Source organism: Pteropus alecto, unplaced genomic scaffold (assembly GCF_000325575.1).
Source record: "Pteropus alecto unplaced genomic scaffold, ASM32557v1 scaffold113, whole genome shotgun sequence".
NCBI classification, from domain to species: Eukaryota; Metazoa; Chordata; class Mammalia; order Chiroptera; family Pteropodidae; genus Pteropus; species Pteropus alecto.
In genome coordinates this window covers 3,927,031-3,952,146 of record NW_006433949.1, presented here as the reverse complement: position 1 = coordinate 3,952,146, position 25,116 = coordinate 3,927,031, and the positions used below count along the sequence as shown (strand labels likewise).

The following is a 25,116-nucleotide window of genomic DNA, read 5'->3' as shown; positions in this document are numbered from 1 at the left end:
CATTGTCTCACCTCCTGTGTTGGGTTTGAAGCTGCACTGACATCAAAGAGATGATATTTCTGAATCTCTGAAGTGAGCAGACCATCACACACATGCTCCAAACAGGGTTAGACATCACAACCTGAAATCTACAAGTCAGAAAATATATATATATGTTAATGTTCATTAAGTGGGAAAAGAAGTGATACTGTCTGGGGAGAGAAATGTCATTTTCAGGCTGCCGAAAAGAGTGTTGATATGTAATATGGAGAACCAATAAAATCCATAATCTAATTCTTCGAGGCTGCCTAGTTGAAATAATTTATGAAGTTGCCTCTGAGAGCCATGACATTTAGCTTCTAATTTTGATAGAGATGCTTTTGTTGTTGTTGTTGGCCCAATATGATGGCACGTGTGTCAACTTTGAAGGTTCTTTCCCAGTCGTAGCTGCTCAAGACCTGTGTCCCCAATCGAAATGTTCAGAAATGGCTTTGGTCATAATTCGCGTATCCATTCATTCACTTGTCCAGCCACCTGACATGCAAGGAACTCAGCAATCACTGTACCAAGTGGAAAGGGTTGAAAGAGAGGAATACGAATTTTAGCCATGAGAACTCATGGAGAAGTGAGATGGGCTATTTCCTGAAGAATAAAAAATTGGGGGGAAGATGAGGAATGGAAAAAGGGTGTTCTTGTTGGAGATGACAGTATAGGCGAAGGGAAGAAAGTAGAAAGAAGATGTCGCATTTGGAAAAGTACTAATAGTTCAGCTGAGTTGGAACAAATGATGCCACATGGGAGGAGGGGGGGTACAGGGCATGGAGGTCCCTCGACCCTCAGAGATGAGTAATCGTAATGACAAAAGTGGACAGTTATTGAGGCCTACTGTGTGCCAGCCACTATAATGAGCATGTTATTTAAAGCTCGTGGCCACTCTGAGAGGTGACGATGATTATTTGTCCCTTTTTATAGATCAGACTCCATCCTAGTCCATTCAAGCTGCTGTAACAAAAGACCACGGGCTGGGGGGCTTATGAACAGCAGACATTTATTTCTCACAGTTCTGGAGGATGGAAAGTCTGAGATCAAGGCACTCGCAGATTCAGGGTCTGGTGAGAGCCGCTTCTTGGTTCATAGACAGCTGTCTTATCGCGAACATCTCACGTGATGGAAGAGGCCAGGGAGCTCCCTGGGGTCCCTTTTATAAGGGCAGTAATTCCACCCATGGGGGCTCCACTCTCATGACCCAATCACCTCCCAAATTTCCCACCTCCTCATACTATCATGTCGTGGGTTAGGTTTCAACATATGAATCTGGGGCCGGGGTGGGGGACACAAGTTTTCCATCTATAATAGGCGCCAGGTGTTGTCACTCCTCCAGAGTTCCCTGAGTGTAAGCAACAGAAGCTCAGCTCGGGTGAAGCAGGAGGCTGGGATGCTCTGAGGGAAAACAAAGACATGGAAGCAGAACGTCCGGGTTCTGGTCTTGGCGGAAGCGGCGGCATCCCCACGTGTTGGCTCCAGGATTTCAGTTAAACCCCGAGTCTCAGTTTCCTCGACGTACAATGAAGCCAACTGCGCCCGCCCAAGCACAATGTGGCTGAAATGATGTGACGGCTTTCACACAGTGAAGAGGACAGTATAGGGACTGACATGAAGTCAGGGCTCCAAGCCGTGTAGAGTGAATGGCCTGGCTGGTCCTAACGTTTCTAACATACATCCCAGCCCCAGGCCTGGACACCCCCAGTCATGTGAACCTTAGATATCAAGGTGGCTGGGCCTTTGCTTGTTAAGATCTCGGCGTCTCTGTCCTTGAAGCTTTGTAGATAGAAGCTAGAGCGCCTGTAGGATTTAAGGAGGCCTCAGAGGATGAGATTCCCCAGGCGAACACCGGGAAGACGTTCTCTTGGTGCCCTGGAGTTAAGAGTTTAAGGGAAAGAAGAATCCCAGATGAACTTGAGTGATGATTTTCATCCGTCTCCGAGAAATTGGTACAAACCTAAATTTTGTTCCTGCACCTTCTAAATTGTGTTTTGGGAAATGACAGGGCTTTCCGTCGAAACGAATTACTAAAGTAAGGCTTGGCCACTAATGGAAGCAGTCATAATAGGATTACATGGAGTTGTCATCTCTCCCACGAAGATGCTACTTTGTCACGTGACGACCTTTCGGGGCACAGAACCTGTTTTATCTAATCTCCCCGGACATTTATTTTCTGTGTTTGAATGATTCAGAGGTGAGGTCAGTCCCTGGGGTGACTTGCTTTTCTATCAGTGAGAAGCAGGAGAAAGCTATTAACAAAAACATGAAATTGAATCTCGCCGAGCACAGGTTCCCATTTGCCTCTGGTTCTTTAAAACCACAGTGCTGCCCAATTATGTACAGATGGAAGTGTCTGTGGGAATTCAGAAATGAACCCGTTGTCTTCAGCACCAAGGAAAACACAGCTCCCGTCCCCAGAGACTTTGGTTTCCCCGGTGATGCTTACCGAAAAAGTCTGACCCTAGCCCGAGTACCTTATTTTTGCTCATTTTGCTATTGTCCTTTTCTTTCTCTATTTTCTTTTTACGACCTCACTCACTCTGTACTTCACGGTCTGCCAATTAACCACAGTAGCCATTATTTATTGAGTGCTTTTTATGTTCCGGGCACTAACCTTTTTACGTGTTCTATAAGTCGGGCTAGGATAAGCTTTTGCTACGGTGACAAATAACCCTCAAATCTCTGTGGCTTACTCAGAAACAACAATCTCTGTCCGTTTCTCACAGAAAGTTTGCTATCGGTTGGGCAGTGCTCCAGGGTAGCTGTCTTCCATGCAGTTACTCAGGGATCCAGGATATTCCAGTCTCGTGGCCTTACCTCATCATCATGTGACCTTCATGGTCACAGTCGCACAGAAGAAGAAAGACTGCAGATTTGGCAGTGGGCTCCTCTCAGTACCCCGACCAAGAGATGACAAGGGTAGCTTTTCATTGGCCAGAAACGGTGACACGATGCTGCCTTATTACAGAGAGACTGGGAAGTGAGGTCTCCGGTGGGCCTGGGAGGGAGTACCATGGAGCAAAATTTGGTGAACACGCCAGGGTTTTCTGACTGGATCCTCACACACATGTGAGATCGATTCTGATTCGCAGACCTGTATTTATTTTAAGCACCTTACCCAAACGCTCATAGTTTCGGGGCTGGATCGGGAACCCTGTTCTGTCCGACTCCAGATTCCAAGCTCTTAACCACTGAGAGCTACTCCCCTCCCCACGACTTCCCTCTCCTCTCCACTCGTCTCCTGTTTCTGCTTCCGAGAGAAACAACTCCTCCCAGCGTCTCCCCTCCCTCTAGACGTTCTCCATTTCTCTTGGGGCGGCGAAATGGTAGTTCACGTTCATTTCCCTCCCAGCGTTCACCCTAGTACTTCTGCCCATGCAGCCGACTTAAATCCCCAAGGTGTTCTCGCTTTATCTGTGAAGCTTCACGTGCAAAGGGCAGTGTTCTTTGCCATCAGGCTGGCAGAGGCATAGATTGTAGAAACCGGGGGAAATTTCTTCTCTGGTTGACAAGGCTGTGAAATCAGGGAGTTTTTGTATGGGCTCCTTTGCAAGTGTAACAGGAAGAAGTCAGTGGGGATTTTTGTGAACTTCCAGGTATTTTTTTTTCTTTTTTAAACAAATATGTATGTATACTTGTTTGATGTTTTGCAAATACCCTAAAAAATGTTGAACTGTGTGAACATTTTAAGCCAGTGGATTTTATGAGATATTTGCTTTAAACATATTTACAAAATTGTGCAATGATCACCAAATGTAATTTTAGAACACTTTATTACCTCAAAAAGAAAACCCGTGTCCATTAAACCTCCCCACCCCACTTCCCCATCTACCCTCAGCCTGAGCATCCAGGTTTCAGACAGAGACTCCGTGTTTTTATTGGAGCGTGTCAAAGGCCAGGGGGAAATACAGACAGACAGCTGAGGGCTGAGAGAGGCTGTGGCCGGTTCTGCAGTTGGCGTGACATACTTGTATTGCTCTTCCAGCTCCAGCCACCAAAACACTTACCCACAGCTAGACAGAGATGAACATATAGATGGGAAGGCACCGGCACACACATACACGGATGCACACGTATAAATAGGCATGCACACATGTATTATATCCATGCATGCATACATGTACAGATTCACTCGCATGTATATATACATGCCCATGTGCATGTAAACATGCACACAGAGAGGCACTTGCACCCATAGAAGCAAGAATCCATGCATTGTATATCCAGATGCACAGATGTGGTGTCCCTGTGGCTTTCGATCCAGCTACAGTGACCTTCCGTGTGGTGGCAGCAGATCAGGTAACTCCCCACCCCCGACCCCTGGTAGCTCTCTCCAAGCCAGTGGTCTGTAAGGAAGGCATTCTAAAGCAATTTGGGATTTGTTTCACTTGGATGAACAATTTGTCCAGCTAATTTAGTGCCTAAGGGCTGCCTGGGAAGGCCGCGTTATGGTGTGTATAGGAATTTAGATGCAGAATTGTGGAGAAGAAGAGGCAGGAGAGTTAGAAACACGTCAGTTGTATGCCATAGGCTTGACAGTGCTTCTGCATTTGAGTTACGGCACGTTTGGCTCGGGTGTGTCCTTCACTGGAGCCTCTCTTCCGTCCGGGGTGGCAGCGGGCAGCTCCGCGCATCCCCACTGTCGTGTAACACAGGCTTGCAGGTAAGTTCTCGGCCTGCGTTTACACTAGCCCCCGTTCTGTTTCCTCCTCTCTCAGCAGCCCAATTCATTCCCGAGCGGAGCTTTGTCCCTACACCTGTGACGCTGGCATTCTCATGTGTACTGTCTGCCTCATGCACAAGAGTCAGTATCCCACACCTAAGACAGTGCCTGGCGGTTAGGAGTGCTGGCTCAGTGAGGGCATGGGTGGATGCATGATTAAGTGAACGAACGAATGGATGGTTGGATGAGTGAGCAAGTAAATGAATGGAAAATCCACTTGGCCTTGACCACACCCAATTCCCAGTGCAGAGGAGAATGGCTCGAAGTTGTCTGCATCCTTCTAGATCTAGCAGCCCAATTTCTGTTGACGCATTCTGATTTCTTAGAGCAGGAGCCAAGAAACATTTTCTGTAAAGGGCCAGACAATAAATATTTTGAGTTTTGCCATACAGTCTCTGTCACAGCTACTCGATTCTTGACATTGCAGCGTGAAAGACAATATGCAAACAAGGGATGTGGCCATGTGCCGATAAAACATTATTTATGGGCATGGAAATTTGAATTTTATATAATTTTCACATGTCACAAAATAACCTTTTGAATTTTTTTAACTTGTATCTACTGGTGTAAAAACTAGTCTTACCTCCTGGTCTGTACAGACACAGGCAGTAGGCTGGATTTGGCCCATGAGCCATAGTTTGCAACCGTCTCTCAGAAGCCTGGCTCAAGAAGGCCTGTGTATCCGCACTCTTCCAAATACCCTGCAAACCTCTGAAATAGAGCACTGTGAACAATGGGCCAATTGGATGTGTGCTGGAGTGTCCCAGCACCAGAAGCCATCTCAGAAAGAAGGGGAGATAGTGGAAAGGCCAGTAAGTCAGATCCTGCATCCACATCCTGGCCGAGAAGGATCCTGGACAAGTTATTCATTCCATGAGCCTTTGCCTCCTCACTGGAAAAACGAGAGGATGAGAAGTTCCCCCACGGGGCTCTGGAGAGGGTGAAATGAGCACCAGGCTCTCAGGAGCTTGGGAATTGTTGGTTCCCTTGTCCCTCAATCCCTGTTCCTTCCACTCCCCTAGGAGGCCGTGTAGCCAAGTGGTTAGGAACAAGAAGCTGATGTCAAACAGACTGAAGGTAGAATGCCAGTTCTGCTTCATATCCTAGCTGCGTGAGCTTAGCAAATGGCCTCACCTCTCTGAGGCTCAGTTTCCCCATCTGTGAAATAGGAATTACACCTCCCTAATGGGGTCGAGGTCAGGAGTACAACCAACTGAGGTCTTTCCTATAAAACCCTTAGCAGAGTGCTCCTGGGGAAGTTCATGGAGGGGTGTTTATTACCCTTAGGAGGCAGAATGGCTCCAAGGCTGCACACACCCACTTGGTCCTCAGCCAGGTCTGGGTTCAAGCTAGGCTGTGCCACTCAAAGCAGGACCTTGGGAAATTCTGTCATCTTTCTGTTTCGATTTCTCCGTATCGTCCATGAAGGAGGTAGACCCAGTGATCTAGTCTACAACCCAAATTCTAGAAATGTCTATACGTGTTCTTTGACACTATGGCTAGATAAGTTCCATGCTCATGTATATTCCCATCACCCCCTCTCCTGAAGCAGATAGAACTCTCCCCTCTCCCATCTCCTTCCCCTTCTGCTTCTCCCCTCCCCTCCTTGCAATCTCCTGCCTCCCTCTTGGGCCCTAGGTCCTATGGATGGAAAGGACACAGCCATTTGCACCACCGATCTGTCTGTCCTTTCTCCTCTTCCTAGCCATACAGTTATTTTCAAAAGTCAAGAGTCAGCTGTCTTCCTCAATAGCGATTGAACTTTTCCAGGGAGAGGATGCTCTTGGAGCTTTAAAGTAGCACCTGTGCCAACCCCTATGTAGAAGGCAGAGCAAAAATTGCTTCCTGCCCTCAAAGAGTCACAGCCAGAGAACCTTTTGGCGAATCTGAGCTACTTAGAATACGAATTCGGTTCAGACTGTAGTTTCTCATTTCAATTTGTCGCCCGTCCAATATTTTCCAAACTGTCTATAGAGTAAACGTGTGTGTCTGGTTTCATTTCAGTCTGACTCAGAGTTGCTTTTATCCTTTTTTTTTTCCCCTCTCATTTTACAAAAGTAACACGTGTTTATGGGAGAAAAATTAGAAAAGAGAGATAAGCAGCAGGAAAAAAAAAAAAACTTGCAAAGCTTCTAATCTCACTACCCGGAAATAGTTCTGCTAACACTCTCAGAGTCAAGCCTCTCCGTGGATTTTTAATGCATATAAATTAGGTGGTATGTGTATACATTTTTAAAACAGTAATTCGGTCTACTGTTTAGCTTTTTTTAATAAAAAAATAATGTGATTCTGATCAGGGAGCAACAGGAGTTGATGTGCTTTGATACCCAGCCCTGGCGGGCAGGGCCAGTGGTCTTCAGTCCTTTGGTGCCATGTGGGGCTGGGCTCAGGAATGAGCCTGGAAGCTTCATTGCTCCCTTGGTCTGGTTTGGCTCATGGTCAGTCTCATTCACTAAGCCAGTAGGGAGAGACCTGCCTTGGCATCAAACATCACTCTCCAAGCTACAGTAGGCGATGGGAAGAAGGAAGGTGGTAGGAGTCATCGATTCCTCATTTATCCATTCGCTTACTTCTGAGCACCTGCCTGGACCTGGCCAGCTGCGTGCCCCTCATCGGACCTGCAAGGAGGCAAGCAGACTCTCTCAGATGATCTGGCCCTCTTCAGCCTTCCTTGTTTCTCTCTGGGTGGCAGCTAGGAATCCCCAAACCGAAGCAGGAAACATACAATGAGACCAGCATGGACTAGCCATGCATTTGGAGGGTGGAAAGAAAGGCCAGGAATTGGGGCAGGGGATGTCTTCACTGAGCTCAGTGGACACACAAGGGTTTCAGAGGTCAGGCCATCTTGAGTTGGGCTCGGCCAGTTTCTCCTTGATTAAATCATCTTTTCCCAAGGGATCTTATGAAATCCTGGTAAGATGTGATGCTTTGAGACCTGGACTCAAATTCTGACCCTGCGCCTGCTGATTGTGGGCCCCTGGGTGCGTTACCTAACCTTCCTGCACATGAGCATCCTTGTGTTGTACCTAGTGCCTCCCCTCCTAGGGATGCTGGCATTGATAGTTCTCAATTCAGTGCCTGGTGGAAAAAGCCCCATAAAGGGAGGCTGTTGTCCTACCTCGCTTCACCTCCAAGCTAAGTGCTAAGTAGTGAGTATTAAAACTAGACACAGAGATCAGGCACATGCTCGCACATATAAACAGCCCCCTTACCTGGTCACCCCACCTCACGGTTCACAAAGCGTTGTATTTTTCAAAGATTTCAGGTAACTTTCTCAAGATCACACAGGTAGGATGGGGAAGTATTTTATCTCGGGTGGGTACGATTCTGGAGTGTCTGCTCCCATCCAGGCTGACTCAGTTTCCTCATCTGTGTGACGGGAATAACCATACCCACTTAGAGAGTTATGAGAAGCAGGAAACGAGATGACGCCTGGAAACCTTTCACCTCTGTCCTGGTCCCCCTGGCAGGCCTTCAGGACATGGTCGTTATCCTAAACAAGAAGATGCCTTCACTTCTTGGAGAGGTTAGACAGGAGCATTTGGTTGGAAGCTGCCAGAAATCAGGCCAGAGTGTTTGCTCTGAAGCGATACGATGTGGTGTGAAGGGGTCCCTGCCGTCCCTTTCGGAGGTGCCGACCCCGATGACTACCTTTTTATGGGGGGTACCCCATCTCTGTCCTCTTATTTTCCGCCCGACCTTATGTTTGCTTCTCCATCGTCCTGCTCGTAACTGGCAGTTGTTCTGTTTGCTACTCTCTTTTTCCTCTATAAGAAAGTCAGCTCCATCGGAGCAAAGAAATGGCCGTTCTGCCATATCGCACCCACCTGACCTGTGGTACCTGCTAATAGTAATTGGCAGGAAAGGAGCGTTTGCAGGTATGGGGACTAAACGAGTCAAGGTGTCTCAGAGGGAAGGTCAGGTACAGCCCGCCCCAGATAACATGGAGTCACATAGTGAGAGAACGACTTGCCTCTCCAGTTCTCCTCCCATCTTTTTGGTGACATTAAGGAGAAAGTCTCCATTCAGGGCTACTATTTAACACCTTCCTAACCTATATTTACTAAACTTTTTTTTTTTTTTTTTAAACAAAAAGCAAGGTCTTGAGCTCAGACTACTCCGGCCACAATGCCAAGCTAGGATTTAATTTTTTTTTTTTTTTCACTATGTTTGTTAACATTGTATTTCTTTTTAATTATTCGGGACTGGGGATTCTGGCTTTCCACTTGGTAATGATAGAAGGTCATAATAGAAAGGGTTGTGTTGCTTTTTCTTTTTTTAAATTCACTTATTTTTCAAAGACAGTGCGTCTAAAGAAAACTGTTAGCAAGTGATAAATAATACAAGTTAGTTGATCTGGCAAAAATCTCAAGGTGGTTCTGGAATGATTGCAAGGTGAGGGTTACCAATCGAGATGCACAATCTGACCCTTAGGAGGTGCTGAGAAGATATGCTGCAGAGTTAGGGAGGAGCATGTTCTGGGATGTCTTTGGACAAGTTCAAGAAAAGCAGGTCTTAGATGGTGACTGGACCAAGCAAAGCGCCAAGGCAGAGGACCAGCCAGGCTCCCATTTCCTGGAAGTTCATCCTGCAGTTAGCTGGAGGCCCACGCCTCCCCGCCTGGCTTACTGTACCCTTGGACTCCTTCCTCCCTTGTAAAGCCCAGACCAGGAAGGACAGATGTCACCAGATGCCCAGAGACGTGGGTCACAGTCAGGGGCAGGAGCGCCCCCTAATGGGCAGAACCCCCATCTCAGCCCTTGAAGGGCACAGAGAAGCCAAGCCTTGGCCTTTGGATTTAGTGAAATCGGATCTGGCTCTGGAGAGAAGATTCCAGTAAGGATGAGAGTCTGAGCTTCCTTTTCCCTCCCCACTTCTTGGAGATTTGGTACGATATGAAAGGCTGGAAGAGGACGGTGGGGGGCAGGGGGTGGCGTGGCTTAGCAAACACTAAGCCCTGTTCTCCTGCCACTGTCACCTTTCTCGTCTGGCTGGAGCGCAAGCCTTCCCGAAGCGACTCCTTTACATTGTGGACCTCTATAACTTCATTTCCTGGATGTACGTTGGGTTAAGCAGGTGGCAAACAGCTGGCACGTCTCACTTGCTTTCTGGTACGTCCCACTTTTATAGGAAGCTAACCTGGCCTTTTTTTTTTTTTTTTTTTTTAAATTATAAAGCCCCAGAGTCCCAAGGTTTAATATCTTCAATGTTAGAGTCATGAACCACTTGGAAGTTAGAGATTGCCTGCGGTTGGTATTTGATGGAGCATGCAAGTCGTCACTTGGAATAGGATTTATTTGCTCAAGGGAGGGGGAGAAAGAACAGAGGGCCATTAAGTGGGTTTTGAGGTTCGAGCGGTGGGACATGCTTAGAAGCAGCAGGTGGACAAGGGGTTGGAAATCCCTTCTGACAGAATCCTGTTTTTAACAAACCAGCTGCCTTGGGACCTCAAATCAGGCAGAGCTGTGAAGTCCCTTTTGTCATGCTAAGTCACATATTTACTGGTTCAGAGGATTAGGACACCCATGTCGTTGGGAGGGTCATCATGCAGCCAACGCCCTGTAGTTACAAGTGTGGATGTTGTGAGTATCCTCCCATTGAGGCAGAGCGAGTCCCCAAGGCCGAGTGGGCACAGAGATGGCAACGCTGGGCTGGGAGCTGGGCTGTCTTCAGAGTCGATTGCCACCCACCCCACACACTCTCCGCCGTTCACACCAGCCTGGGCTCTGGGCTTGGTGGTGAGGAATTTGGAGGAGGGGAAGGAAGTGGCTGCCATGGGCTTCCAGATTTCTTTCCTCACCACTGTTTTGGCAAAAAATGAGTCAGTTTGGACAGAGGCCCTTGGAGACAAACCTCCTAGACGGTTTTATTTCGCTGTTTCTGACGGCCTCTTTCAGTCTGGTTTCCAACAAACATCTTCCACTTGCTGCGCCATCTTGGCCAAAAGGTTCTCTGTGTCACCTGTGGTACGGGGTTGACAACAAGCTTATATGAGCTGCCCAGGGCCAGGGCCGAGAGTGATGGTGGCCGGAAGATGAGATGAGAAATTCCCAGTCCTTGCTCCTCTCCGTGGAGAAAGATGAGCTTTGTTGCAGGGAGAGATACTAAGAAAGAGAGAGAGAGAGAGAGAGAGAGCGTGTGCGAGTGAGCACACACATATATGTGCCTACTGCTCCAGATGCTAGAGAGGTACTGAATATATCCTTGAGTCTCTACAACGCCTTCTCCTGACCTCTAGACTGACTCTGCAACCAGCAGGCCCCATCGATCTTCATTGCTGTAGGTGTCGTTCCTAGCAACTTTACAACTACCCTTTACTGAAGGCCTGGGATGTGCCAGGATCTCAGGGAAAGTTGTTAAGAAGCAAAAGATGGGGGTGAAGAGCCCAAGCTTTAGAGCCAGGCCTCCTGGGTTCAAATGCCAGCTCCACGTAACTACTTTGAGCCCCGGTTTCCTCGTCTGTAAAATAGGGCCCACCCCAGACGTCATCAGATCTAAGATGCCCTCAATTAGAATACGCACCGTTTATTTTATGTACTGCAAAGAACACAATCAGTACCCGCGAGACTGTGACCTGCCAGTGAATGCAAGACACATTCTGATTTCAGAGATGTTCCAAGGCAAGACAATGTGCATCTTGGAATCAGTGAAATCCAGTGAGAACGAAACCCACCTCGTGGGGCTCTCGTGCTTAGTCTCGTGTCTGGCATATAGAACGGGCTTAGTACATGTTAGATGGTATTGTCACTATTATCCCCATTTTACAGATGGGGAAACCGAGGTCGAAGTCACTTCCCGATATCACCCAGCAAGTCGTAACTGGTAGAGTCGGGATATGCACTCTCTCAGCTGCACGTCTCTTTAATGGCCCCCAAATCATGTCCTAATAACTGGGCACCCACACCGCGGAGGAGGAGACGAGACAAAGATCAGGACCAGGCTGACATCACGGCTCCATGTCCGTGAGCTGTTCCTCCGCCCCTCTGGGTCTCCATATCCTCACCTGTAAGACGGGGGTACGAATGATGAACCTGCAGGAACGCTGGGAGAATTCGTGGAGGGGAGAGAGGTCCACACATGTGCTCAGGAAGCCTTCATCCTCTCCTCCCCTCCCTTCCCCACTGCCCACCTGCAAGCAGCTTGTAGGACTCAAATCCCAAGCTCAGAGCAGTTGTTGCTGGCACATGGACTGACTTGGTTGGACAATCTGAGCCTCAGCCCCGCTGGACACCTGCCTAATGCTTCCTCCTGCCGAGGGCTCAGCCCTCCCCTGCTCTCCAGCTCAGCCCCCGATAAACACCTGGCCAGGCACAGCCAGAGCCAGAGCCCCTAACCCCTCTGCAGACACTGCCTCTTGGGACAGTGAGGAGTTTGGAAATAGATGCCAGGGGTATCAGTACTGGCTTAGATTTCCTTTTAAGTTTTAATAACCATGTGTTAATTGTTCACTCTTTTCTTGCTGATTTTTTTTTTTTAAATAAACTTTTTTGGGGAAAGATAACACACATACCTGCCAAAGAGTCCAGGTCCTTAAGAGCATGGAGCCTGATGAACTGCCACTCAGCACATCTCTATGTAACTAGCACCCAAATCAAAACACAGGGCATCACCTGCCCCCAGCTCCCCTCGTGCCCTTTCCAGCCCCTGCAGCACTTTGGGGGCCCTCTGTGCTGACTTCTAACACATGGATCAGCTTTGTCTGCTTTTGCACTTTACATAAACCCAGTGTGAGTCTTGCTCAACATTGTTTATGAACCTCATCCCTGTTTTTTGCAGTTAGCAATAGTTTGTTTATGATACAGTACGGTATGAACATAGTATTTCGTTATATGGATATATCACAATTTATCCGTTTTTCTGTTGGTGAACATTCGGGTTGGTTCCACTTTGGAGCTGTTACGAATGTGTTACTGCTCACATTCTAGAACATTCTAGTACATGTCTGGGTGAATACGAGTATGCATGCCTGTTGGATACGTGCTTAGTTAGGGGAGGAATTACCGGTTGTGGTTTTTTTGTGTATTTCACTTTAGTGGATGTGCCAAGCTGTAGTCATACCACTTATGCCCCACCAGTCAGTGTGAGTTTGTCCAGAGGCTCCAGATGCCATAGTGGGGGGGGGGAGTGAGAGAAGCAGAGACTTTAGCAGTTGCTTCTGGAAAGGAGGCCGTGAGCGGGGAAGGAAGACAGAGACGGAGCGGAGATCTGAAGCCCACGACGCGTGTGCACTTACGCAGAGCGGGAGCGTCTTGGAGTCTCAGGACCTGTCAGTGGTTTGCTCTGCCGTCTACAGTGGAGATGCTGTTTTCTTGGCTCTGGCCTGTAATGAGTGTAGGTGGCTGTTCCAGAACAGAGTCTCCAGGGGAGAGAATCCACCCACGGTCTCTGCCATCCGGAATATTTAAATGTCAGCATGGTTTAATTGACCGTGTAGCCCATCCTACCTCCACCTCTCCTGCAGCCGCAGCAAACACGCTGCCCGGGCCGCCAACTGTAGACAGTGTTGAATGATCATAGCTCCCTCTTGCTGACTTACTGGGCGACCCGGGACAGGTGAATCAGACTCCCTGTGAGCCTGCCAACTTGGGATTCTCACGTGAAGCAGGTGAAGAAGTGAATCTTAGTCAAAGATCATGGGTGGTTATAGGTAGCATTTTGGGCAGGTGGGTAGATGGATGGATCGACAAATAATAGAAGTGATGTGTGTATAAAACATATAATTTGTGTGTGTGTGTGCGTATATATAAATATGTACATATAATTTATATACATTTACACAAGTGTGTGTGCGATCATTTATGACGTTTCACAACAGCCAGCGTTTCCTGGGCACTTATTCTGTATTAGGCATGGAGAGATGCCTACACCTTTACACACCCGATTTCATGTGATTCTCGTTACAACCCTAGAAAGCAGGAACCGTTGGCCCCTTTTGACTAACAATGAAACTAAGGCTCGGAGAGATTAACCCACCTTCCTAAGGTCACAAAGCCACTGGCTCACAGGCCAGGATTCTAACCTGTGGTGCCTGATTCTAGGCCTCTGTTCTAACCAAACACTGCCCTGCACTTCCCTCCAGGTGCCCGGCATGATACCGAGCTCCTGTTTTCATTTCATCCTGATGCTGACTCTACAAAGTAGGTATCGTTAGTTCCCTTTGGTGGATGAAGCAGTCAAAGCCCAGAGAGGTTAAGTAACTCATCCAAAGGCACACGGTCAGTAAGGAACAGAGCCGGGATTCAAACTGAGATCCCTCTGGTACCAGAGTTCTAACTTCAGCCACATCATCTCGGCAGACAACAGGGCTCAGATACAAAACGAGTGAATAAAATGCCTAGTGTGTTTCAGCAATGAAGTCATAGATTAAAAGAAAAATTCAAGCCCTTATTTTGACATAGATGGAAAATGGACTTTCCTGATGTCCTTCCTTCTTTCCGTGTTGGATGCTATGAGCCAGACACAGTGCTAGGGGCCGGGAACGCGCTGGCGAATCTAGAACTCATTCATTCACTAATTCAGTGACCGTTTATTGAGTGCCTGCTATGCATGTGCCAGGAATTGGCCTCACTTCTGAGAAAGACGGATGAGCGTGCTGACAGCTAAATGAGAAGGTGTTGCGTTCACTGCATAATGTCCCTGTTCATCTTGTCATTCATCTTAAACCTGGAAATGAAATCAGTGAGGCTGAAAATAGTTTGAAAACCCCTCTATCTACACAGGCACCTGGTTTCGGGGGACTATTATTGGTGTTGCACACCCCTGTCTAAAAGGCTCGGGCGCATCGTTTGCTGATGGTACTTGGTACACATCAGCCACCACTTTGCTGGTCTTTTATCCCTCTCCCCACACACACCAGCAGCTCCCAGTGACTGGGAGCAGCTGGGACAAGTGACCAGCAAGAGTGCTGTCTGAGTGGCGTCTGAGACTCCAGAAGTTGTTGGTTTATAAGCAGCTCTCCATCTGTGAGACACTGGGATAGATGGAGCGTGGCTGGATTCCACAGGTGTTCTTGGATGCCAGCGGTCGATGATGAAGATCCTAAAGAATCCAGAAGAACTTGTTCCCAGACCTGCACCCCAGGACCAGATCTGGGGTCTAGTCCCAGGCTTAGTAGGAATAACAGGGGCATGTCCACAAGTCCACGCTCTCATCTGTCCCTTCCAGTAACTGTTGTGGGTCGCCTTGTCTTCACAACTGCCAATGACTTCTCTTGTCCTTTCACTTTTCAGCCTCTGTAAGGGACGGACGCTCTATTCGGTGGTGAGGGACGCCAAGATCGTCTTGGATGTCAACAAAACCAGGCAGATCGCCCAAGAAATCGTGAAGGTACCAGAGGGTCCGGGGCCTCCTCCCTGAACCTCCAAAAGACGATGACCCTCCTGAGACTTGTGCTCTGCCTTCAGACCATTCATCTGGGCTTAACAGAAATTAGACTTGACCTGAAAATACCAGTCCGCGTATGTGTAAGAATTTGGCTGAGATAACGACCATTACGGACAGTCCGCCAACATTTGGTTTCAGTCTAATGCCTCATCGTCACGATAATTGGATGTGCACAGGGACCAGGGGAAGAAATTCCCCGTCGTTAGAATCCCTTACCCCTCAAATCCCTGAATTCCCATGAGTGTCAGCCATTGCTCCCCGCAGCTACAAGGAAAACGTTACATTGTTGGGTGCTGTTTGGTATTAAAACAGCAGGAACATCCTGTGTTTTCTGGCAGGTGCCTCATTAGTCAGTTGTATTCTGGCTTTTATTTCCATTGGAAGTGTCAGGACTGAGCTGTGAGAAGGCATAGGAATGTGACTGCTCATAAAGGCAAAAAAAAAACAACCCTAGATATTCACCCTTGAGCTAGACCACCGATAGGCTCTTCTCCATGTTCTTGATCATCGTGTCATATGTCCCTTGAGGAACACAGTGCACTCGGCAGTGACACGGATTAACTAGACATAAGGAACAAGTCTCCTGCGGAGGAGTTATTTTTCAAAGAGCAAGTCGGGCAAGACAGTTGATGGAAGTTTTGTCTCTGGGGACCTCAGCTCAGGTTTGCCCCTGCTCATTTCCCTCTAGAGACATCTTCCTTTGTTTTTAATTCAGGAAGGGGAAGAGCTAGGTGGGGATGGTTTGGCAGTAGTCTGAGGGTGGTGGCAGATTTGTGTCTTGGGGACCCTGCCTGTTCCCACTTGCCATGCCTTCTCCCACCTTTTTGCATTTGGGCCCCGGCTCTACAGCTGTTCGGTGTGGTATCGTTGGCAAAGCAGAGTGCAAACCATGAACCCAAGCCAGGACGGGTTTTCTCTGGCAGCTTACTGTCACCTTGCTCCTTGCAGGGCATGGGCTACCTCCACGCCAAGGGGATCCTTCACAAGGACCTCAAGTCCAAGAACGTCTTCTACGACAATGGCAAAGTGGTGATCACGGACTTTGGGCTCTTCAGCATTTCTGGGGTGCTGCAGGCTGGCAGGTGAGAGGTGGTGGACGGGCTTAGAAGGGTTCTTGACTGACATTGGTTGGGGGTTTGTGGGGTAAGAAGTCATCTCAAACAGCATTAGTGACCTAGACTCAGTGCTGGGCCTGAGGTCGCTTGGCTGAGTGGCTGGGCTGCTGTGTGATGATGTAGTGCTGAAGCCTAAGACACATTCTGATTCCCCTGGGGCCTGACTTGCAGATGGCATCTTTCAAGGAACACAGAGTATCCCCAAATCCTACAAAGCCTTTGCCCTTGAACTTCACTGGAGGACTATTCCCTTATTCCAAGTCACTACCTAAAAGTGAGAGTCACCGAAGAGCTTTGCTCAGAGTTTCCTTATAAATTCATTAATTTTAGTAGAGCAAGAATATAGTGAAGAGCAAAGGAGTGAAGGTCAGACCCACCTAGGGCCCAGCTTGGCTCTGCTACTTATTAACTGTGACTTTAGTGAAGTCGTGGAACTTCTCTGAACTTGTTTCCTTGTCTGCAAGAAAAATGATGGGTAAGATGATGCCTGCCTCTAGGAACCCTGGGAGGGAAAAATCAGATAACACACATCAGGCATCCAGCGCAGTGCCCAGAGCACAGGAAGCACCACAAATAGTAGCTGCTGCTGGGTTGTTGTAATTAGTATTAATTTGCATATACCTCCCCAGGATCACACCGGAGAATTATTAACCATCGTTAAGTAATTAACTCTCAGGCACCTCTCACCCTAGAGCAAGCCGCCTTGAGTTGACCATGTGGAAAACAGCTTGATCCCAAATAAACAACCCATAATTCAGAAGGTCTACCCTTTGTGACTTTTAATTTGGAGAGTGTGTGTGCCCATGTGCGCACACACACACACACACACACACACCCCACAGAGCTTTAAACTCTGTGTCTTTTCTCTGACCGTGCCTTGCATCATCACTGGCATGCCTCTTCAGAAAGGCAGACTCACAGTTTCTCTCATTTCATGTCACTCTCAGCTGCTTTGAGAACTACTGATCTTTTCGAGGTACACACCAGGCCCCCCCCAACCAGGTGAATTTTGTCCACTCTCTGTAATACCTTGAACCTATGTCAGACCATCTAAAATTTGGTGACGCTTGATCTGCTGTTCCTGTGTGATGCAGTAACAAACAGGGACTGAAATTTCTTTTTCAGATTTTACTGCACACCCCGAAAATTCACCACCATCTCCAAAACCACCTCCAGCACCTAAGTCAAGAGAATAAGTAGACAGAAAATGAACAAATAGGTCAACAGATAGAGACCTCGAGTCAGAACTGGGAAGGCAGCAGGGCTGGATGATGCGGGATTCTTTTCTTCCTCGTGTCTCCCCAGCAGCGCTTACGTTCGAGGTTTGCTGGGAGGGGACCAGCATACCCCGCTGTTGCCATCTCCACAGGTTAAGGGCAAAGGGAGCAGTTAGTGACATCACTACGAACTCGGGTATTTGTGTCCGAACTCAAAGAGGCCCAGCAGGTGTTTCCTTTAATCTGGTTCAAGGCTCTCTTAAAGAGGAGGTTCCTTTCTCCTAGAGGCATGTCGCACCCCTCTCCTTTCTCCTTGCCAGTGGATCCTCCCCCGGTGGAGGAAAGGGGCGGGGCTTCTGATTTTCTTCCTTTTGATTCTTGGTTTCCTGAAGCCGAAGGAAGAGGAGGAAGAAAGGATATGGAATGACGTGGGTATCCTTTCCTTCGGCTCATTCGTGGCGGCCCACTGCCAACCAGGAAGGGAGTTCAAGCTAAGGGCAAGGTGGCTTCTGGCCTGGTTATCCAGACGGCACCCCGTCCGTCCTCTGCCCCAGCTGGTTGTTAACACAAACCTAGTTGTGTCTGCAGAGGACAGAGAGCCCCCAGTGTCAACTCCCGAGAAGAAATCTACATTTCTTGGTTACTGACGAGTAGCCATCAGTGGCTTCCTGTGTTTTTATTCTTGTTACAGTTATATATAAGGCTTAATGTAGAATTCTACTCCCTAATGGTGCTGTTTCTCCAGGAATTAGTGTAGAATTCTCTGGGGCTTTAAAGACTTGTAATCAAGTGGATCTTAGCTCTGTCACTTACTACAAATTCCGTGGCTTCGGGCAGGTCACTTAGGCATTTTGAGGCTCTGTTTTCTCATCTGTAGAACAGAGATCTGAGCTGATCTGATCGGTAGCTGCCTCTTCCTGACGCGCTGGGTCGGTGGAGGTTTGGAATTGCAGGGCGGGGTCAGGACGAGGAGCGGTGGCCATTTGACAAGCATGAGCCTGGGGCGAGTGTGGGCACATGCTTGGGAGGGAGGGCCAGGAGCCAGGCCCGGCAGGCACCCCAGGGTGTCCCATTCCCACGGCGATGGGTCCACCAGTGACAAACCCAAATCATCTTCATTGTGGTTATTATTATGATTAATAACAGCCTGCAAGGGGCTGGCACAGTAGTGCTGGCATCCAAGTGACATCATTTTGGAGGATGGCAGAACAGATGTACCCTGGCAATGCTGGGGACATGCCAGGGTAAGCCTTGGGATACGTTTGGATGTTCAGGACACTCTCACTTCACTGGGTGGCCCTGACCCCTGCCCCGGGCCTCTTCGTGTTGGGCATCCAGCGGCGTGAACATCTCAAACTGAGGGGAGGGCAGGAAGACAAGTAACTTCTCCTGAGCGCCCACTGTATGCCAGGTGGTTCGTACCACTTAATCCTCATAAGCCTACAGTCGGATGGATTGTGGGTCGTCGTTCTGTGGATGGGATCAGATCCCTATTTATTACCTATGGATTTTTTTCCTTTTTTTATCTTGGGGACTCAGAAATGAAGTTGAGACTAGAGCCCAAAGTAAGAACATCATCCCACAGAGGAGCCATGGCCTGGCCAGCTGACATTCTCCAGGCATGACCAGGCTGGTGGGGTGGGGTGGGGCGGGGTGGGGTGCTGCTGCCAAAAGAACGTCATTATGTCCACGAATTGCGTGTCCCTGGCAGTGACACAGGCCTGCCCCATGCTTTATCTCCCTGCCCCGGCCGTATGAAATTCACGTGCCCATTTTGCAGATGAGAAAATGGAGACTTGGGTCTGCTCAAGGTCACAGAGCTAGTGAGCAACAGATAGGTCCTTAAACCCCTGAGGGTATCCCCAATTCTGGGAGCAAGGATTCATTGGCCTGCCAACTCAAGGGCTTGCTAATGAATTTGAGTCCTATTTTCTAGCAGAGGATTATTCTATCAGGTCTGCTACGTAGAGCACAGGAGCAAGTTACATGTCACTAATACTGAAAGAATGAAATTTGAGCTATTTTCATATTTTACGTATAAATTAGACCATTGATTTTCAGCTGGGCTCTCCCATTCCCCAGGGATACTTGTGATGCCTGGAGACATTTTTAGTTGTCACAACAGGGGAGGGGAGATGCTACTGGCATCTAGTGAGTAGAGGCCAGGGATGCTGCTGAATATCCTACAATACACAGAACAGCCCCACCCAAAGAATTACCCAGACCAAAGCCAGAACTCCAGACTCCTGGACTCCATCTCGCCAAGAGTCTTCCCTCCCCCAAGTGTGGTCTGTAAGATGACTTTAGGGAGGATGTGAACAGGCTTTTTCCGTATTAATTTTAATGTGTACCTTAAAAGTGCTAGTTTGCACTTACGGTCATGTTAAAAAGTAACCTATTAAATATATATATAAGTTAAAAATTCCATTTGTAGTAAATAATAGTCTAGAGCAGCCCTGTTCACTGTGGCAGCCACTAGCCACACATGGCTATTTTCACTTTGATTAAAATAAAGAAAATTAAAAGTTTACTTCTTCGGTTACATTAGCTGGATTTCAGTGGCTCAATAACCATGATAGGTAGTGGCTGCCAAACTGGACGACAGAGACAGAGAACATTTCCATCACTATGGGAAGTTCTGTCGGACAGCACTGTTCTAGAAGGTGGTAGAAGGGCAGAATCACGATTATGGGATAGGAAAGCGTACAGTTACGGGAGCGTGCATCACACCTTACGCAGCTCAGAAGCCTGCCCTGGGCGAACAGTACGGTTCAGCCAGTTTCAGGCCCCCACATGCTGGAGAGTCTGGTCCTTCACAGCGTCACTCTTGATGGTTTGAGATATCCATCCCCCTCCCCCGCTCCTCCCTTCTTCTTGTATTAACTGGCCCTTTCCTGGTTGTCTTGAATCCGAGAAACCTCACAGGAGGTCAAATTTCAGTCCCAGATAGAAAGTTCTGTGCTGGCTAAAGACTTAACAGTGTGAAGAAAATTCCTATCTCTTCTAAGAATTTATCCCAAGGAATACTCAGATGCGGGCGAAGGGCTATATTTACAGTACCTACCCAAAAATGTTCATGGCAGCATTATTTATAATGATGAAAAGAAGAACCAACCACCCAAGGCCCATCACAAGGAGTTGGATGCATGCATTTTAATAGGTCCACGGGATGGTATCGTGTGTGCCAATTACGCTGATGGTCTTTAGAGTTCTCGAGCACCCCAAACAGGGCCCGCCTCGGGTCTTTGTCATTTTCTCTTCTACTCAAAATAGTCTTCTCCTTGTTCACATGGCTGAATCCTCTATGTCATGTCAATCTTAGCTTGCATTTTACCGAAAGCAAACTCTCTCTTATCTCTGAGACATTCCCTTTTAAGTTTTCTCTATAACACTTATCACTATCTGTATTTTTTCCTGTTTATTTAATTCATTCATCATCACCTTCTCCTACCAGATTTCAGACTCCAGGAGGGCGGGGACCAGATCTGGGTGAGATCTGGTCTTATTCTCTGCTGTTACTCCAGTATGAGAACAGAGCATAGCAGGTGCTCCATAGATACAGGTGATTCTCATTATTCACAGATTTCATATTTGCGCATTTACCTACTCACTCCGATTTACTTGTAACCCCTAAATCAGTAACTCGGGGTATATTCACAGTCATTCACAAGTGTGCACAGGGTGGGAATAAATCTGATGCACACGTGCCCATGTGAGGTTGAACAAGGGGACACTCTGCCTTCTTGTTTCAGCCATACAGAGCTAACCAGAGGATGGAGCGGGAGGGGGTGGTTCCATGTGATGCAAGGCGGTGCATGACGCTCCAGGTCTGAGGCCCCTTGGTTGGGGTATCACAACCCTGCCACCTGGTAGTGGAGCAGCCTCTCTCCTGTATTAAAATGAATAAAGAAAATAGAAAGTACTAGGATGAGTTGTTTTTAGGATTTAAGATGATAATCAATGTGAGAGGTGTGCGTGCACACTCGTGTGTGTATACGTATTTCCCCTAAGAGCAGCAATTTCGTGTTTGCTAATTCATTGTCTTTATAAAATGTGATGACCACAAATAACGAGAATCGGCTGTATTTGTGGAATAAAGATGGAGAAGGGGGTGCGTCAGAGGCGAAGGGACCTGATGCTGGTTTGGATGTTCTATGTCTCTCTCTAGACCATCTCCCACTGGGTCTCAGCCTCAAGTAAAAGGTCAGGCAGCACCCAACAGGGAGATGCAGGAAAGCCAGCGCAGATGGTCCAAGGACTTAGGGTCCATGCTGGGGGACTGGGCTGTGACACGAGACTTACTCTGTGCTTTGCTTCTCCAGGCGGGAGGACAAGCTACGCATCCAAAATGGCTGGCTGTGTCACCTGGCACCAGAGATTATCCGCCAGCTGTCTCCTGACACGGAGGAGGACAAGCTCCCCTTCTCCAAGCACTCGGACGTCTTTGCGCTCGGGTAGGTGGCCCACCCTGGACCTCAAGAACCCCAGCCTGGGTGGAGGGGCACTTCCCAAGTGTTCCTTCAGTGCTTTTGGAAGGACGGGGCACCTGTCTGTGGGGGCAAAGGTGGCTGAATTTCTGGGTGAGATCTGGGGAGGGAATCTCAGTGGGGTATAGTAGAAAGAGTGACCCGAGCAAACCTTCATGCCTGGTTTCTAACTGGCTCCTTCCTTCCTTCCTTCCTTCCTTCCTTCCTTCCTTCCTTCCTTCCTTCCTTCCTTCCTTCCTTTCCTCCCACCCTCCTTCCCTCCCTCTTTCCTTCCCTTCCCTTCCCTTCCCTTTCCTTTCCTTTCTTTCTTTTTACTTTGTTCTAATTTCTTTCTGGGAGTCAGGGTTAAGGGCTTGTTTTTCCTAAAGTGTCAAGGCACTTTTCATTTTTGGTTTAACTTTTTCATTAATAATGATGACCATTAGGAGCCCTGGGCTGTATCTATAAATGCGTTAGGTGTCAGGAAAGGAGATTAATTACAACAGCTGACATAAACAATCAATCTTGTAACACAACTATGCTGACAGCCCTTTGGCCAAGGCCTAGAGCAGCTCTGCAAAGGATCCACACTTCTCTTTTCTTATTTGTGAATAACCAAGAACATGGAAAATTTGAGAAGTAAAACATTTTCTAATGTTTCCTTTCTCCCTCTTACTCTGTCGGTTAAATGACTTTCAATTTTCATTTTTATTATCATCATTATTATTAATGAAAGTAAAGAATATGTATGAATAAAAAATTTCAGCTAATTTCTGATGATGGATCATAACATACAAAAGACAAAATGCTGCAAATAATGACAATGGCATATTTTTCTAGTTTTCTGTTATAACTGGTACTTATAGAGAATTATAGTAGAGTTAATGTATTTACATTTGTGTGCATGTCCACAAACTCTCCAGGTAATTAGAGCCATGAGTGACACTATTTTCTGAACTAGCCTCCTTTCCCAGTGTATCGGTAATATTTGGAATTCAGAATAGGCATGTCTTACTTCATGCTAAAATCTACCACAAAGTTATGTACAAAGAAGTTTAATTAACAGAAAATGACATATGACCAATATTAATAAATGATTCAGGGAAGATGAAATTCCTCAGGCTTTTTAAATCTCATTCTTTCGGATGTCTTTCTCATTTTTCATCCTCATTACAGACTTTTTCTCGGCCTTGGTGGTGAACCTTCTGATAAATAAATGTTGGCTCGTTTATCTTCCTCGTCCTCAGGGTGTTGCCCTAGAACCTTCCTGGACCATTGAGTGGAACCTGATGGCCTGTACGACATCCTCCGGAGTGGGCTTGACCATGAATAACTTGGAAAGCTATAGCACACTCCTCCTAGTTTTAATTGAGCAGGGAGGTCGATGCATTTTGCAAGGTCAAATGTTTCTTCTTTATATTTTCATCTTTCTTTCACAGAGCTTTTGTCTCCACCAGGAAGAGTCATTTTTGGTTACTCATGAAATCTTTCTTCCTCACCAGCCAATCGACTCCACCTTTATGAGAGTTCCTGGGTAGTGTCACGATTTCACAAGAGTAACCACAGCTAAGTTGTCGTGTTGCTAATTATTGCAGGACGGAATGACACAATATAATAATATTGCATTAATTACAAGCCCAAGTGTCCACTTTTATGAATGTTATGATGTTAGTGTAATTTTCTATAACTGTGGAATGTAAACATAAACAGGGTGGCAGAGGACACTGAACCAGTCCCCTTAAGATCTAGGGATGTAGCTAGGAAGAGCTCAGTTGAAGTCTGGTGTTTTACCTTGCTAGTCAGCTAAGATAAACCACTGGAATAATTATTATCTATGTACACATACACACATATGTGTGTATATAGTCACATCAAGTTGTAGAAACATGTTTAATGACATAGGAAATAGTTTATGATATGGTAAATGAAATAAGCAGATTATAAGATATATATACAAAAGACTTAAATTATGAAAGGATGTTCGACCTTACTCCTAATAAGAGAAATGCAAATTTTAACTATAATGGGCCAGAATCTAAAAGCTTGACAATATGATGAGGCGGTGGAGAACTAGGGACTCTGCTATATTGCTGGTGGGAATGTAAATTAGTACAATCCCATATAGAGGGCAAACCTGCCTTCTTTCTTTCCTTCTTTCCTTCCTTCCTTCCTTCCTTCCTTCCTTCCTTCCTTCCTTCCTTCCTTCCTTCCTTCCTTCCTTCCTTCCTTCCTCATTCCTTCTTTCCTTCCTTCCTTCCTTCCTTCTTTCCTTCCTACCTACCTACCTATAGCTATTTACTGGATGCCTACTATTAACAAATTATCCAAAATCTAGTGGCTTGAAACAACATTTATTATCTCAGGTTTCTGTGGTCAGGGATTTGGGAGTGGCTTAGCTGAGTAAGGTTTTGAGCTGCCTCACCATCTCTCATGAGGTTGCAGTCAAGATGTTGGCCAAGGCTGCAGTGTCACCGAACGCTTGATGGGCTGAGGACCCACTTCCAAAGTGGCCCACTTCCACGGCTGTGGGCAGGAGGCCTCGGCTCCTCAGCACATGAGCCTTTCCGTAGGCTACCCGAGTGACCTCACAAAATGGCAGCTAGAAGCCACATCGCCTGTATGACCTGGTATCATAAGTTACATGTCATCCCTTCTACCATATTTGTTAGAAGCGAATCACTAAATCCACCCTACAGTCAGGAGAAGGGGAATTAAGGTCTACTTTTTGCAGGAAGGGATATCAAATCATTCGTGGATGTATTTTAAAACCACCATAGGTCCTTGTCTAATGGAAGACAGACAAGGAAACGGTCAGTTTTAACCAAGTATGATAAACACAGGACTGTGGGAATAATGGAAGAACCAAATTCATCCTGGGAGACTAGAGAGGGCTTCCTGGAAGAGGTGACTCCTGAGCCTAAGTTAAGGGTACCATTGGCCATCTGAGTAGGCCAGGGGAGGGCAGGGTGAAGTATTCTAGAGAGAAGGAACGCATGAAAAGGTACAAGAGTAAAAGGAAACAAATCGCCCATAATGGGGGAGCATGTGGGAAATAGGGGTCAGGGAGGAAAGAGAGCTGAGGGGTGGAGAATCGGGAGTGAAACGAGGCTGGGGCCAGTGCGATGAGAGACGAGAGAGAGAGACAGAGGCAGTCCTGCTCAGACCTAGAGGCTGAGTTAAGGAGTTTTCAC

At 47.3% G+C, this 25,116-nt stretch overlaps 1 protein-coding gene across 1 annotated transcript in view; it reads left to right on the top strand.

Annotated features, from left to right (window-relative positions):
• KSR2 (kinase suppressor of ras 2) overlaps positions 1 to 25,116 on the top strand; it is a 338,884-nt gene that overhangs the window by 309,144 nt on the left and 4,624 nt on the right. The window contains exons 15-17 of the mRNA XM_006908594.3: positions 14,974 to 15,070; positions 16,076 to 16,209; positions 21,782 to 21,913. Coding sequence (XP_006908656.3) covers positions 14,974 to 15,070; positions 16,076 to 16,209; positions 21,782 to 21,913 — 363 coding nt within the window. The remainder of the gene's footprint in view (positions 1 to 14,973; positions 15,071 to 16,075; positions 16,210 to 21,781; positions 21,914 to 25,116) is intronic.